The sequence below is a fragment of the Littorina saxatilis genome, linkage group LG2 (assembly GCF_037325665.1).
Source record: "Littorina saxatilis isolate snail1 linkage group LG2, US_GU_Lsax_2.0, whole genome shotgun sequence".
In the NCBI taxonomy this organism is placed as follows: Eukaryota; Metazoa; Mollusca; class Gastropoda; order Littorinimorpha; family Littorinidae; genus Littorina; species Littorina saxatilis.
In genome coordinates, this window is record NC_090246.1 from 66,030,867 (window position 1) to 66,046,845 (window position 15,979).

At 45.3% G+C, this 15,979-nt stretch overlaps 1 protein-coding gene across 5 annotated transcripts in view; it reads right to left on the reverse strand.

Moving 5' to 3' along the window:
• LOC138959559 (la-related protein 4-like) overlaps positions 1-15,979 on the reverse strand; it is a 94,051-nt gene that overhangs the window by 24,008 nt on the left and 54,064 nt on the right. For 3 of the 5 annotated variants that reach the window (XM_070331090.1, XM_070331091.1, XM_070331087.1), the window contains 8 exons: positions 13,705-13,808; positions 10,640-10,804; positions 9,999-10,184; positions 9,523-9,606; positions 8,861-8,952; positions 8,115-8,489; positions 6,316-6,394; positions 4,744-4,839 (listed from right to left, as the gene is read on the reverse strand). In XM_070331090.1, the coding sequence (XP_070187191.1) occupies positions 4,744-4,839; positions 6,316-6,394; positions 8,115-8,489; positions 8,861-8,952; positions 9,523-9,606; positions 9,999-10,184; positions 10,640-10,804; positions 13,705-13,808 (1,181 nt within the window). The remainder of the gene's footprint in view (positions 1-4,743; positions 4,840-6,315; positions 6,395-8,114; positions 8,490-8,860; positions 8,953-9,522; positions 9,607-9,998; positions 10,185-10,639; positions 10,805-13,704; positions 13,809-15,979) is intronic. The other 2 variants (XM_070331089.1, XM_070331088.1) reach the window with 2 other exon arrangements.

Genomic DNA, 15,979 nt, shown 5'->3' on the forward strand with positions numbered 1-15,979 from the left:
GACCCACGGTGGTCAAAAACCGATGTGACTGGCAACCATAACAAAATGGCTAAAAGCCAGAATGTTCCCAAAACAGTCTGCTTGAAGGTAATCGAGAGTGAATCAAAAACCTAAAGCAGAAAACCAAGACTGGTAAACGTAAACCGTGAAGCCAGCCAGCCATAAGACTCCCGAAACCAGAGTACTCAGGGAAAAAACAGGCAGTTAACTTCCTAGCCAAATCAAGAGCCTACCTGAGTTTGGCCAGAAACCCAGAGCGCGTCTGTCCCTGTCTGAAGACAGAGTCCAACGCGGAGAAAAACGGACAACCGCTCTAGACAAAGTTGCCTTTTGTAGCCGGGCGACTGTAAGGAAACCCGACCCAACGGACGTCATCCGGACTCGCCTCATACTAAGATGAGGAAGAAGAGAGGAAAGGCCCAAGACTGAAGTCACAGGACCAAACCTTAGCTAAACCTCTGCCCGAAGGAGAAGAGTAGCCAAAACCTGAGAGAGAGGAGGAAAGCCACAAAGAACTACTCCTCAAACATCCATTGTCCAAGACAATGCCCCCTCAGGAAAATCTGAATGTTACCTCCGAGGCCAACTCAAGCGTACCTTAAGTTTGGACGAAACACCAGAACGCGTCTGATCACTAGAGAAAGACAGAGTCCGACTCGATGAAAGACAACAAGGACCAAAGTCCAAACGTTTGTGGCCAAACAGGGGTAACCTGAATCCAGAGAACCCCACCCAACGAAAATCGTCCTATCCAATCTCTCAAAAAAGAGAGAACAAAGGAAAGAAAAGACGAAGTCCGAAGCCACAAGAAACGGGAAGGCAACAACCACCATCGCCGCAACGTGGAATGGCTGTTGCCCAGCCAAGGCTGCCTATAGGCTGCCAGCTTAGCTTAACCAGAGGAATGAGCATGCTTCTGCTAAGCATGTTTCTGAGTATGCTAGCCTTACCTTCCTTCAACCCTTGTAAAGCAGTCAGAGACCTGCTGATCTCTACTCGACTGAATCTCTACTGCAGGCAAAGTTTAAGCGACTCTCTTTGACTGTTCAGGGAACTGAGAATGCGAAAGAAACGAGTCCCTCCGACACCCGCCGTACGAGCGTAGTGAAGGAAGGGCAGCCTCATCTGCTCCATGCTCACCCTAGCAAGGGCTGGCCAACAGAGTAGAGAAAGGAGGCAAGTTCCAAAGGCTGAATAAGCAAGAAGGAACAGAAGGTGAAGCCCGTGTAGCCGAGGCCAGTCAAGGCTGAGCATGTTCCGGAACTGAACCATAGTAGAAACAGCGGCAGAACCAAAACACTAGAGATACCACTTTCGGGAGGAGATGGCCTAGCCAAAACCTGCAAACCGTGGTACCTACAAAGGGTGACTAAGGAACCGGAAGTAGGAAAACATCCTATCTTCACGGAACGGAAGTCCGACATCGACAACAAAGTCAACCAACAAGGAAGCCACCAATGTCGATGCACCCAACGGGAAATCCTGAGCCGAAGCTCCGAGCTTCGACGGAAATCCAGAACGTGTTCGATTGCTGACCAAAGACTGAAAACCAGAATAGCTCAGCTACGAACGCAACCGAAGTCACAGTTGCTGGTGGTAAACTGATGAATGAGATGACCGGAAACCGGAAAACCATCCAACCGGAAAAAGACCTGACTCATCCCCCTAATGACGGTCGTGAATAGGGGAAACGTCCAGGGCCACCCGAACTGAATAGGCAGTAAACTCAACACCCAACAGGTAAAGTGAAGACTGCCCCGGCTGAGGCTGAAGCCTAAATGCCCGTAGGCCAGCCGCTGTTCCTCACCCCCCGACCTCCGAAGGAGTGACAGGAAGAGGAGAAGTGTATCCGAACAGAGCCGGAAATGCAGCAGACAAAACCGCAAAAAACGGAAGCGAAAGTTGCATAGAGTAGACTGAGGCCGGAAGCCCAAACGCCCGTAGGCCAGTCCTCTGTCAACTCCAGTCAAAACCGCAAAGTGTACTTGAAATGGAGGACTTATGCTTCCAGTAAAACCGGAAACGCCACGCCGACAACGGCTGCCGCCCTGTGAAACACAAATGCCCACGACGGAACAAGAGTGAGACAGAACAGAAGAGGACTGGGGCCGGAACCCGAACGCCCGTAGGCCAGTCCTCGATCAACCCCAGACAAGCCACAACGTGCGCTTGTGATGGAGGACCTATGCTTCCAGACAGGAAGTGTAGGAGGCCGAAGCCCCGTCCGGGAAAAAACTTCGACGTGACCTCTGCCGCAGCTAAGAGGACAGCGTTAAGCCTTTTTCCCGATAACCAGCACGTGTGGAATCGCTGACGACAGACTGAATGTCCGACACAACCAGCGAAAAAACCGAAGTCCACGTACTGGTGGAAGGCCGGTGAAACGGCATAACCGGAAAACCGGAAATCCGTCCCCCCCCCCGACGTCGTCCTAACTCATGCCTTGACCAGGCTAAGAGAGAGAAGACGGCAAGTCTGCAGCCGCCGGCACCGGAACGGCAGTCGACGCGACAACCGAAGGTTGAAACGCTGACTACATCGGCCAGGGCTAAGACAACACCTGCCCGAAGGGCTGGCGTTGCTCCTCAGCTACCGACATCCTGAAGGAAGTGGAAGCGAAAGGAGCAGTAAATCCGGGCGGAGCCGGAAAGCACCAGACGAGACCGCGAAAAGCGGAAGCGCCGAATGCGAGGACGGAGGCCGGAAGCCCGAATGCCCTAAAGGCAACGTCCGGTCAACCCCGGAAACGACCACAGCGGGTGCGTACGTCAGAGGACCTATGCTTCCAGCGAGTGCCGGAAGCGCAGCGCCAGAAACGGCTACCGCCATTGCTCCGCCACACAATGGTCTTCGAGGAAGCCAGGGTGTGACTGAACAGAGGACGAATGCCCGGGGGGCAACGTCCGGTCAACCCCGGAAACGACCACAGCGGGTGCGTACGTCAGAGGACCTATGCTTCCAGCGAGTGCCGGAAGCGCAGCGCCGGAAACGGCTACCGCCACTGCTCCGCCACACAATGGTCTTCGAGGAAGCCAGGGTGCAACTGAACAGAGGACGAATGCCCGGGGGGCAACGTCCGGTCAACCCCGGAAACGACCACAGCGGGTGCGCACATCGGGGGACCTGGTCAACCCCGGAAACGACCACAGCGGGTGCGTACATCGGGGGACCTATGCTTCCGGCGAGTGCCGGAAGCGCAGCAGTCGGAAACGGCTAGACAACTCCGGAAACGACCCCAGCGGGTACGTACGTCGGAGAAGTAGCCGGAACCAACTGCCGCCATTGCTCAGCCACACAATGGTCTTCAGTGAAGCCAGGGTGCGACTGAACAGGGGTTTGCGGGTCGTGAACCCGCCGAAAAGAGCTGTGTCCCAGCAGGGACTGTCCGACGGCCTCACGAGGGCCTGTGGACCAGCTCGACTTACTTGAATCGCCAACCACAGCGGTAGAAGACGAAGAAGCAAAACATCCGCCCTAGACAACGTCTCGGCCGGAAGCGTCAAAGAAGCCAACAAGGTGACGTCGCCCACAGACAGCGGGACCAACGGAAGACGCAGGCTTGGCACGCGACAATTTCTTCACAAAGATAACGCAGACACCTGCAACACCTGATCTGCTAACGGCAGAGAAGGCGAGGAGAAGAAACAGGACGTACAACAGTATATGACTGCCCCACAAAGTGTTTGTTCGAGGCAGAAAGAGTAACGAACAAAACATAAAAAACATGTTAAATCCGAAACCACGACAAGTCCTACGGACTGGTAGATACCTGCTAAAGCCTAGCCAAGTAAACCACTGTCAGCGACGCTGATACACAAAATGGCGGCCAAGCGATAAGTTACTGGGCAAAATTTAGAAGTCCAAAACGGACGAAAATTAAGCAATAACAAAAATTCCTGTCAAAGAAATGACGAAATATGAAAGGCTTACCAACTAACAAAGCAGAAGGCAAAAACGCAGGTAAAGTAAGGAGAACCTCACCATAACATAGGCCTAGCCACATAAATAAGCTGTCAGGAAAGCTGAGCAACCGAACGTGGCGGCCACAAGATAAGTTACTGAAACGCATTTAGGAGTCCAAACGGACAAAAAAGTCAGCAACTATAGGTAAATTCCTGTCAAACTAAAGACAAGAAGGAACAAGCTTACCAGCTAAACAAAGCAGAAAGCAAGTAAGAAGGTAAAATTACGTTTACCTCCAAAATACATGGCCTAGCCACAAAAATCTGTCAACTCATGCTGACAACAAAAATGGCGGCCAACAGTAGTCACTGAAATATCACAGGTCCAAACACGGACGAAAATCAGCAACTACAACAAATTTCCTGTCAAAATAATGACCAAAATGGAAAGAGCTCACCAACTACGAAGCAGGAGGCAAGATAGACGGTAAAGTGGCCGGTGGGTGTCAAAACAACACCAACAGCGCAGCCACAGGGGAGCCCAAAAAATACAACAACCTGCTCCCTCGAAAGCTGTAAGGTCGAATGATAGGAACCACGTGTTCAGTAGCAGTGGTGACGTGGCATGCACGAGGGGAGGTAACTCCCCGGGTGTATGGGCATTACCATGGCTACGTTTACACTTTTGTGGTTGGGGTTGCTTCCCTTAGACGGTTAGCCTGTACAGAACCTAGCATCTCCGATTGTGTCAATGCTACATGTGATTCGGAGTAGGAATATGTAATTTAATGCAACTTCAGTTAGAACCAACTAAGTAATACAACATTATCAAAGTACTCACTGTTGACCCTGGTAGAGGAGGGAAGGACGTTGCCTCTAGCTCAAAGTGAGGTTCATGAGGCTTCCCGTCTTTGCCGCCATGATTGGCATTAGATCTCTGAAAGTCAGGCACACACAGGGCTTTTACTAACAGCACACAATAATGCCAACATTTGCACACACCAAGATACAACCACCTCAAGTACACACTCAAAACCTCTCGTACACTGAACATACACATACGCACATGTTCACACACTCACACTATAAACACCCCAGACAATGTTTATTCAAAACAGCACCAGACCTGTGCACACTCAAAACGCTTATCAGTAGTAAACAAACCAAATTTCAGTAGTCTTTAAAATGTTTCAGTAGTAAGCTGTAACGACAGTTCAAAGGTCAAAGGTCTCCTTTGCTGGATTTTACGATCTCCGGGTTGTCTTGAGAATAACTGGACTTCCAGCACTGTTGTGCCGTTTTCTTCTTCTTTGGTGACAGAGCTGGTGTCTCCTCTTCACTATCTGAATCTCGCACTCTTTTTTTCTTTTCCATGTTTCACTTCAATCACAAGTTGCCACGCAGACGCTGGACGAACTAAGTCTAAGAACAAAGACTCAATGCTGAGAACACGCGCGCTTCCGGTAAATCGGAAGACGTCTTTTCAGCGCAACGGCCAACTAATTGGTCAAAACATCTTAAAACAGAAAAAAAAGTACAACATTTTTGTTGTTGCGTAAAACATCGGAATTTCAATTAAAAATCCGTAGCACCGTATTCTGCATATAAAAATCGGAAAAATTACGGAGAAACCGTAGATGTGCACAGGTCTGCAGCACAGAACTCAGAGCAAGGGCATTGCATACCTTACAGTATACTGTTAACAAACACACAACAAGAAGAGCAAACGCTCGATCGAGTCACTTTCGCAGTTCTGAATATTATATGAGGCATCAGATGGACAGGAAGAAATTGCTATTCACAACACAATGAGTCACGTTCACATAAAATTTGAGCCCGGTCACTTTTATAGTTTCCGAGAAAAGCCCAACGTTAAGTTGTGTGCTGCCGAACAGAAAAGGCTAGTTATCTCCCTTGTTTTTCTGATAACGTTCGTAAAAGGCTACAGATGTAAATACTTTGATGTAAAGAATAATCCTACAAAGTTTCAATCACATCCGATGAACTTTGTCAAAGATATAAAATGTCTAATTTTTCCTTTGACGCTGACCTGTGACCTTGAAAAAGGTCAAAGGTCAACGAAACCATCGTTAAAGTGTAGAGGTCATTGGAGGTCACGACTAAACAAAATATGAGCCCGATCGCTTTGATAGTTTCCGAGAAAAGTCCAACGTTAAGGTGGTGTCTACGGACGGACGGCCGGACGGCCGGCCGGACAGACTAACACTGACCGATTACATAGTCACTTTTTCTCAAGTGACTCAAAAACATTACAAATAATGAAACCAGTATACTTGCAGATCTTTTGTTTTTCGCATACAGAAGAAGAGAAAAAAACAATTGAGGGAACCTGTATACTTACAGATTTCCTTCACACACAGACACAAACATATGAAGAAAGGTGTATGCTTACGGAGTTTTTAGCACCATCATCATTCCGTCTGGACCTCCTGAAGTTATTTCCTCGCCTGGAATCAGAGTAGTGCTTTCTGCTTAGTAAGCACCACGGTTAGTTGGATTAAATATGTGTGATGGTGTGAGACAAAGTTACAACAAAAAGTCTGAACAATTAACTAATATTCAACAGGTGAACTGTCACGTCCTACATCACAGCAATCCATCCTTTGGGTTGTTTTTTCTCAGCAAGAAGCCGGTATAACTCCGTCATACAATTTAAGTGACACAACAGGGACAATGGGCACAGTTTTGTTGCTTGTCAACTATCCAACCTCTCTCATTCATAAATATTTTGGTCCTAAAAAAAACCCCAATAAATCACAGAGTCTGCTGTACATAATTTGATTTCTTATTTTGAAACTGTCCCCCATAAGTGCAACAACAGCTTTACGATTACAAAGCTATCTGCTATCTGCTTTTACATTTTGAAAGTCATTTTAAAATATCCCTGTGTATATTTGACATCGGCTTTCGTTATACTCAATTCGGCATACCGGGTTTATATTTTTACCAGAATTGCGCACGATAATGGCAGCGCAACAAATTCAGTTTGGGCCGTGCTGGTTTGATCGTTGACCCAAGTCAGTTCGCATGCAGTGTTACTGTTTGTCAGTCGGGGATAGAAATGTTGGCTGTCATCGCGCTGTTCTGTTTCGGATCACGTGGATCACTTACATATTCAGTCGTCGGGTTTAGGTGAGCCAAAGCTTCAATACTTCGCCTGTTGTAGACGTTAAGCAATAAAGCTTGGAAGTTGTATGTTGGCACTGAGAGTCGGTCGCGGTACATCGCTTTCTACTTTGTCCCGGTCTTGAGTTTGAACACCTAAGGTTGAATACATATAACACCTCACATCCTCTTCTCTTCCTCATATATCTTAACTGTATCTCCAACTTCTTTTCGTCTTCTTTTCATTTTGATGCCACTCCCTCATTTGTCGCTGAACCCCGCTGAGTTGACTCGACTCGGATTCACACAAGCCCGTCTACGACAGTTCGAACAGTCTTGAACAGCACGGTTGCAAGCAGATTCAGCTATCAATCGAAGCAATACACTTAAAGCCAAAGCAAATAACCAAATGAGAAAACCTAACGTTTGATTTGACTTCATGGTGACTCTTCTCATTATTTCTTTGGCGTTGGAATGGATCTCAACGGGTTCCCAGCTACGACAACTTTTCCAGAGTTATGCACCGCAGACATGCCTCCGACAATCGATGTCAGTTTCAGATTGAGTTTTCGAACTACCAGGTGACTGGGTTGTGTTTTGATTGCTCTCTCTCTCTCTCACGGTTCTGTGTAGATGGATGTCTGTGTACAAATTAGGGAGTATCGTCCCTTGATCCCACTCGCGATACTCGTTGAACATGCCTTTGACCCTACAGTCGCTTCGGCCAGCGAAATATCTTGACTCCGCTCTTTAAATCCATGCAGAATGTGCGTATCGTTTGAAGTATTCTTTATTTTCTCAATATTGACGCATGTAGGCCTGTACCTATACATGATATTGACTTTGACACCACAAAATATTTCAGTCGTATGTTAAAAAAAGTAGTCCATCTGTAAACTCTGAATATGCAGATGACCTCTATAAATTATTCAATTGTACTCTGAAATCAAAGACAATGACCAATGACAGTTGAGATCGAAACTCGGTTGTGATGGGTTATCCATATGGTTGTGATGGGTTATCCAGAATAATCACCTCCTCAGCTAACAGAGACAAAGAGGCAGGTCATGGGATAAATACACTTACTTCTGTTGACCGGGGGGAGCTGAGATCGAATCCACCTTGTTGCTAACAGGCGGCTGAGCAGGAACATGCACGTGGTGGTGAGGAGGCAAACTCTCCTCAGGGACCAGAGGGGTGGGGGCGGCCGCAGCAATCGCCGCATGAAGCTGGCTGTTGAAGTGGCCGTTGGCACTGTTGCTGATCGAAGACGTCCCATCGTTTCGACTGCGAGAGAAGGGGGGCGGGTGCGGGTCAGACGAGTGCTGACTGATGTTGCTGCGGGGACTGGCGCGAGTGTTGTTAGCACTGCTGTTGTTGGAGTGACCTCGGTCGCCTGGGCGTGAGTCCATATTCTTGTCTGAGCCGGTGGAGGGCGGGCGGTTGTGGGATCTGGCCGGCCTGTTACATCGCCAAAAACTAATAACATCTTTCAGTGAGCCTTTTGGTCTCTTTGGAGCCTGTATTGGCTGAACAAAAACTATCCAGCTTAGTTATACTAGTCTTGAGCTCATCTCTGTACTTGGTTTAACCAGTACCTTCTTCATTTTCATAGTATTCCCTTTTATAGTCAGTGCAATTGTTATCGGTATTTTATAAAACAAGCATCTCCTTACTTCACACTTTTCAAAAATGTTCATTCAAAGCAGGGACAAAAATTGTGGAGTCTGCACTCACAACAAGAGTGCTGATCAATCCATAAAATATTCATGCTGAAGATTCCTTTAACTTTGACATTAAGAATAAGAACAGCAAATTTTATTATGACTCACCCTCTGTTGTTGTTGTTTCGCACTGGGAACATGCGGTTGTGGTTGGCAGATGGCTTAATGCTAGTGGCTTGGTAACCGTTCATTGCAAGCATCTGCAGGGAAAAAGAAAAACCTAACTTTGGAAAACTATCACACAAACAAGTTGAGACCATGCTCATAGCAACTTGTTTTTTTAAAGCAATTACACTTAACACTAAGGAAAACATTCAGGGCAAAGAACAAGCATTGGAATATTCCCCCATCTGCTCTCCCTAAACAAAATATCTTTTTATCAGAATATGCAGCGATGAGCACCAAGCTTTGCTGGACAGTATACCCTTTTTTTCTTCTTCAAATTGAACTTCTAAGTACTGTTTTTTTTCTCATTGTAATTTAGCACATGCATGGGTGCATGAATGTCGACCACCACCGTGATAATTACCTATGACTTTTGTACTACATGGCATATAGAGTTAGCGTTATTTGTATTTTTAGTATGAATCTACCTTTAGCAGTGAAGTCTTGTTGCTGTTATCCGGCTGCTGTTTTTTCTTGGGTTTTTGCTTCTGTTTTTGTTTTGCCATGTACAATTTCAGTTTCAAGCAAACACTGTACTTAATGCTTAACTTTGCAAGGCAAAAGTACTTCTGCAACCAAATGCTTGAGCATGCTGTAGTACTTACCGCTCCTGGGTCAAGGAAAGTGTGCGGGGCTGAGCCAGGGGCTCCCCAGCCAGGCATCATGGTTTGAAAGTTGTACAGGAATGGCTGAAAAGACACACGCTACAGATTCAGGTTATGTTCTGTTCAATTCAGTTAATAAATGAAGTTAAGGAAAACGGGCAAAAGCATTTTGTTTCGTGGTTGTCTTCCCTACGTTAAGAAAAGTTCTACAGCTTCTCAACTAGGTAATGCCAAAGTCACCGACGTCAATGAAACTCTTTCAACCATAAATGGTTTGTCAACTTAGCTTTTCTCATTAGTACATTGTATCTACATTTCTGAAAAAGATCAAATAAAACCTCAGAATATGATGTCACATTATTCTTCCGACTCAATCCATTGTTCCATAACTGTGTGTCTTAAAAGGAGGCTTCCATGGCAGGTATTTCAAAGCACAAAAACTGAACTGAAAGGTATATATCTGTGTCCCCCCTTACCTGCACAGTCTGTTGGACTTGCTGCTGGTTGACAAACTGGGACATGGGTGTCAGGACCGGGTACTGAGGCTGCTGTTGCCTCATGAAGGGCACGGCCGGGTCTTGCTGTTGTTGGCTGGGGTTCTTGCTAGGAGGAAACTGGGGGCTACCGCCCGCTCGCACCAGTGGTTTCGCCTTGATTCGAGCCTGTAGGGCAAAGGGAGAATTGGCAACAGATTTCTATCTCACTCTGTTGAATGATCATCTTGCAGAAATATCATTGCAAGTCCTAAGAAGGTGCAGCTACTGGTATCATACCACATGGTCTACTAAATGATACACTGCACTAGATGCCTGATACAAAATCATCAAGTGTACCATTTGTTAAAACTGACATTAACAATTTCAAACTAAAAGAAAAAAATTCAGGCACATATTTTTTTTATATCTGCCAAAAAAACTAGCATCGCAAAAAGCGTTTGAATTCCAAAATCATCGGACATGGCCTTACACATGAATTGTGTCCTATCCACAAACTTCTCGTTTTTCTTCTTTAAAAAAATTTCTTTTAGCAAGTATGCAATAAATGCGCTTGAAAAAAAAGAAAAACACTAACTCAAACATTTTAGATTTCATGCTAGCTCACTACGCTTAGCACTCACCAGCACTGGTTTATCTTTGAACTTGACTTCATACTGCCTCAGGTAGACATATGCATCCCTGGCCTCCTCGTCTGTGTTGAAAGTGATGTACCAGTATCCGTTGTGCGCAAACTCACAGCTCACCAGTTTGGGGCAGTGTTCACTGTTGAACAGCTCCTCTACTTCCTGAACGCAAAATAAATCCACAATATCATGATAGCGCGTTCTCAACCTGCAAAGATTTATAACTAAAAAATAAAGTCAGCAAAACCTTTTCCCTTCTTTGGTAAGTGTAGGACACCCCATAGGGAGAAAAAATTAAAAACCAGATACAGAAACCACAAAAGTGCTACATTGTGAAGGAAATCACGAATAACATTAACAGGCAAAGTTGATAGTGATATCCTCCATGCTTTGAGAGCGCTAACCAGAGATAATAGAGTGACGTAGTGAAGTGTGGTGCACGGATTGTAAATTCAGCTCACTGACCGAGAGAGTTGATGTTGTGAATCGCAAGGAAGATATCGTTACACTTAACCACTGTCCAGCGACAGGGAGGGGTTGTCACAGGAATCGACCGGGAGAAAGGAAGCCCGAGAAGAGCACTTAACAGGTAAATGGAATAAGCATTTGAATACCGTTAATGTTTTTCGCATAAGTCGAATCGACTAACACTGTAACTTTAAACATAGCAGACAGATATCTAAGACAAGATGTCCGCTATTTATGTTGTGCAGTGCGTCGTGTAACCAGTCGTAAAGGAAGGTAGCGACCAGATGACAGAATGAAGGATCTGAGAAGCCGCCGGAATATTACGCCTTTAGACTCGCATAGCTGAGTGTGACAAATGGATTTGTACATAATTTAGTGTTAGATGGTTTAAACAAATGTGTACAGATTGGCTAGCCATACTTTTAGTTTCACGGCTCGACGGCGTGATAGGAATGTCACATGTTGAGATAGTGAGCTGACTCTTGTGACCTGTATTGTCATTGGCTGCTACGGGCCAATCAGAGATGACTAAAATATGATAACCTTGAAGCGGCCATGTTTGATAGCCGGTAGAACATCTGAAATCGCTCTCGGGAGAGGGTGTGTTTACTCTACGCTGTTGTAAGATGTTTCTCAAGGAGCAGTGAGTCAACTGTTTAGTGGCTACTGTGAATGAATCTGGTATGATTCAAATGCTGTGAGAATACAGGTATTTATTGAATTGTATTTTTGTTCAGTAACCTTAACTTGTGAAATGACTGTGAGAGTCATGTTGTGAAATGGGTGGAAAGCGTGAGCTGTGTCAGCCATTTTGAATAGAGTGTGGTATGTTCTGTTGTAATGAAGTTACTTGTAAATGAGCTGGTGTAAATAATAGTTGGGATAATTGAATAATACTGAGAAAGAATGGAAGTATTATTGTGTTTGTTTGTTTATTTGTTGCTTAACGTCCAGCCGACTACGCAGAGCCATATCAGGACGAGGAAGGGGGGGATGAAGGGGGCCACTTGTCAAGCGATTCCTGTTTACAAATGCACTAACCCATTACTTGTGTCCCAGCAGGCTTTAGTAAAACTAAATTAATACCTACTGGAAGATTACCAGTTTCCAGTATGTTAAAATAGGCTTAACCTATTTACTGCTGGACTTACATCAGAACACTAACAGATTAAACTATACATGAATCGCGAGACAAGCGGCAAGAGAAGAGATTTTTGGAAAAAATACAGGTGAATGAGCAAGAAGGCAGAAAAAAGAAAAGAATTCATGAAGAAAAAGAGAGCATGACAGGAAAGAGGAACCAAAAATCTACCTAACAGCAAACTAGAAAGCTCCTGCGGTTCCAAAAACAGGAGGGGCCTTTAATTTCATAACCGCAGTGCCCCACTGCGGGATATTATTGTGTGGAGAAGTTTATCTTAGAATTGAAACTTACGGTAGCATAAACTTTCTATACAGCTTTCCGGTGGGAGTAGGACGTGCTCGACCGAGGGGTAGAGGAGATGAGGAGAGGAGCGTCCCCTCCTTGCGGCCAGGACCAGTAGTGTCGGCGCAGGGTTGTAGCGCAGCGCTGGAGAACTTGCACCTGGTGTGTACCCCATATCATATGTGATATGGTGCAAGTGTCGGACCCGCTGATTCGTGAGTAAACATACATGTGCGACCTGGAAGAGTGTGCGCACCCACAGAACTTTGTATGTGGAATAGGATTGTGCGAATCCAGAATAACTTGTAACCACTGTATTGTGAGTTAGCAAGTGAAGATAACCAGCTAAGTGGTGTAGTAACGGATTGGATGAATCCAGAATAGGTGTACGGCCACTGAATTGTGAGTCGACATGTGAATTAGTCTAGTATGTGTGATTCTTGAACGGAGAGTCAACAAGGACGACATCATCGAGGGAGAGACTTTCCTTTCATCTTACTCGAGATAATAATGTTATATTGAATGAAAGAGTCTTTGAGTGGATGAGATATTATATTTATATTTTGTTGTGATTGCTGGTTAATGTGTGATCACTTGAATACAGGTACGAGGGCAAAGGGCAGGAATTGTGTTTAGTCTTTGTGCTTTGTTCGAGTGTTGTGTGTGTGTGTGAAACGGGAGTTTGTGAACAGAATAACACACACATTTTTTCTGATAGGGTATTAACGACACACATACATACATTTACACACAAGTGCCAGCCGTAACACTGAGATTCGACGGGATTTCTAAAAGCTAGTGCACGGTTATTATTGTCCGTAGAATGTGTTCTCGGTGCAGATGTTTCTGTGAGTTAATATCCAATTTCTATGCTAATATCAATTACCCTGACATCCCCAACCTGTTACCCTCACCTCAGGGTTTTCCCACAAAATCTAGGTTGTTTTTTTTCTCTTCTATTCAAACTCAAATCATTTACTTTGCATAGTACTTTTTTTTTTAAGGGACAGCAGTAGAATAATGGTAAAGTATGAAGAAAATACCTGAATCAGAAGACACTCGCACAGAAACAAGATTTCCCATGTAGATCAGAAGTGCACTGTACCAATTCTAACGCACGTACTACTTGCAACCCTCCCCATAACGAACACTGCCAAGCAGTACTGACCGATTTGGATGTGGTCTCTGGGATCTCGCGCAGCATCAGAACACTGCGATTGTGCTTGGGCCGTACTTTGGTTCCCGTCTCGTCCACTTGTACCAGTTTTGAGCCTGAAATAAAAATGACCGTTAGCTGGCTTGAAAAAATTACATGCACTCTAGCCTAAATCCAAACTGTGTCCAACCATAACTAAAATAATCTAATTACCTTACAAAATTTAAATCATGTTGACAAATCTGATAAAGCTCAACTCAGAACTGACCAGGGATATTCTACTTCATCAAGAATCACTTTGAAATGTTTGTATTACAAACCTCATCCCTTATAACTATTGCTCTACCTCTTCCCAGAAATCACAGCATAAAAATCTAAAGATGAATGAATATCAGTTATAAACACTGCCATGACACAAATACAATAATGGGAAACATAATTAATTAGACAGTAAATAAGATAAGCACCCACCCATCAACCACACACACACACACAATTATACACACAGCATTCACATCAACTAACCAGAAACAACCAGGGCAGCCATACCACATCTGCTTTGCTTTGTATGTATATGTATGGGTTTTTTCATTGTAAAGCGCTTAGAGAACGTAAAGCGCTCTATAAATCTCCCATATTATTATTATAGTGATAGGCAGCTGAAGTGCAAACAGATCGACCTTCCCTGTACTGAGCATGTCGGAAGATAAGCCGATTTTAACAGCCATAAATCCAGTATCACAGCATAGCAAAAACACCTGTTTGTGCGCTCCACGGAGACATTCACTCCTACGAGAACAACAGAGCTCAGCGAGTCACAGAACTGGTCTCTTTATTCAAATATTCTGTTTCCAAGTCGTCTTTCAGGAAGCTAATTTTCTTGCTTTTCTTTTTCATGGCTGAAACATTTTTTTTTTAAAAGTGACTACAAACAGTAACCACTACAGATGCAAACAGCATTACACTCCAGAATACAGGGCTCTTTTAACCCTTCCTAGAATCATTTCCACACAGATTAGCTCATCCATCCTGCATCAACTGAGAACATCTCCGAGGCCAGAGTGTTAAAACTAAAAGGGTTAAGATTGATACACTGACAAAGGTAATCAGGCAAAATGAGCTTGTTCCTCAGTCAGAGAAACAGGGACAACAAGGAATCAGTGACAAAGGCCTTTTCATTCCTTTTTTCTTAACCCCGCGCCCTGCTCCTCGAGAAAAAGCAGGGGAGGAATGAAGTGTTCAGGAGAGAGGAAAAGAAAGGGGGGGAAAGTCAAAGCTGGCTAAATGGCATGGAGGCTTTTTCTGTCCCCACCCACGCAGCAGGCACTGGTGCTGCCACCGTAGCAGCAAACCCATCAGTGTCGCTGATCAATAGATGGCAAACCAGTGAGGGAGTGAGGATGCACTCAGGGGTGAGTTTTGGCGCTCGCCCGCTCGCCCGCGGCGACTTCAAATCGCGTGGGGCGAGTTCGAAATTCCTCTGAAATCGCCCGCCGGGCGAGTTCAAATTTTGCTGAAGTACAAAGTCGTTAGGCAACGTAGTCAATCGGAACGGCCGGCGAACAAATATCTCTGCGGGCGATCTCAAAATCTGTCACTTCTCTACTGCCCACTCATCCCCCCCCCCTTCCCCCACTTTGAGGACTCAGGACTACCATCAATCAATGTCAGACACATTGGCTAGACAGCTACCCCCCTCCGCCTCACTTGACCGTGTCATCACCCCTCCAGTGCCACGAGTCAAAATAGTTATCCGTCCCCCCTCTTTGCGCTATTCACTTCACCCCCTCTCTGATCTTATCCTGCGCTCACCAATCCTTCAGAGACTTTCACATGTTGTAAAACTGTTTCCTCTCAGATAAAAACTCGGTCATTGACCCCGAGTGAGTAAGAAGGTCAGTGTCTCGACAGGCAGCTGTGTTCAGGTTGCAAGTACCGGTCATTGACCCAGGTCTCAAGGCCAACCAGCTTTTACAATGCATCTGCCTTTGATCTGACCGCCCATCCAGAGCAAACATATTCCCCCTAGCCCTCTGTATTTTTCCTTTGATGTGCCTGCTATGTACCACTGATCCAGTTTCTGGGAAATGTATATAATTATGTCATTGACTGCAGGGATACTCATTGAGACCGTTTTCCCAAATATGTTAACACCAGCTTTGCTGACCAACTTAGTACAAGTAGTGACAGTACTACTGCTGTCAATTATTTTCCTTCAACTAAGGAAGTAAAAAAACCCACCCAGATCCACTATATAAAGAAGAAAAGACAGACCTTCAACAATAGG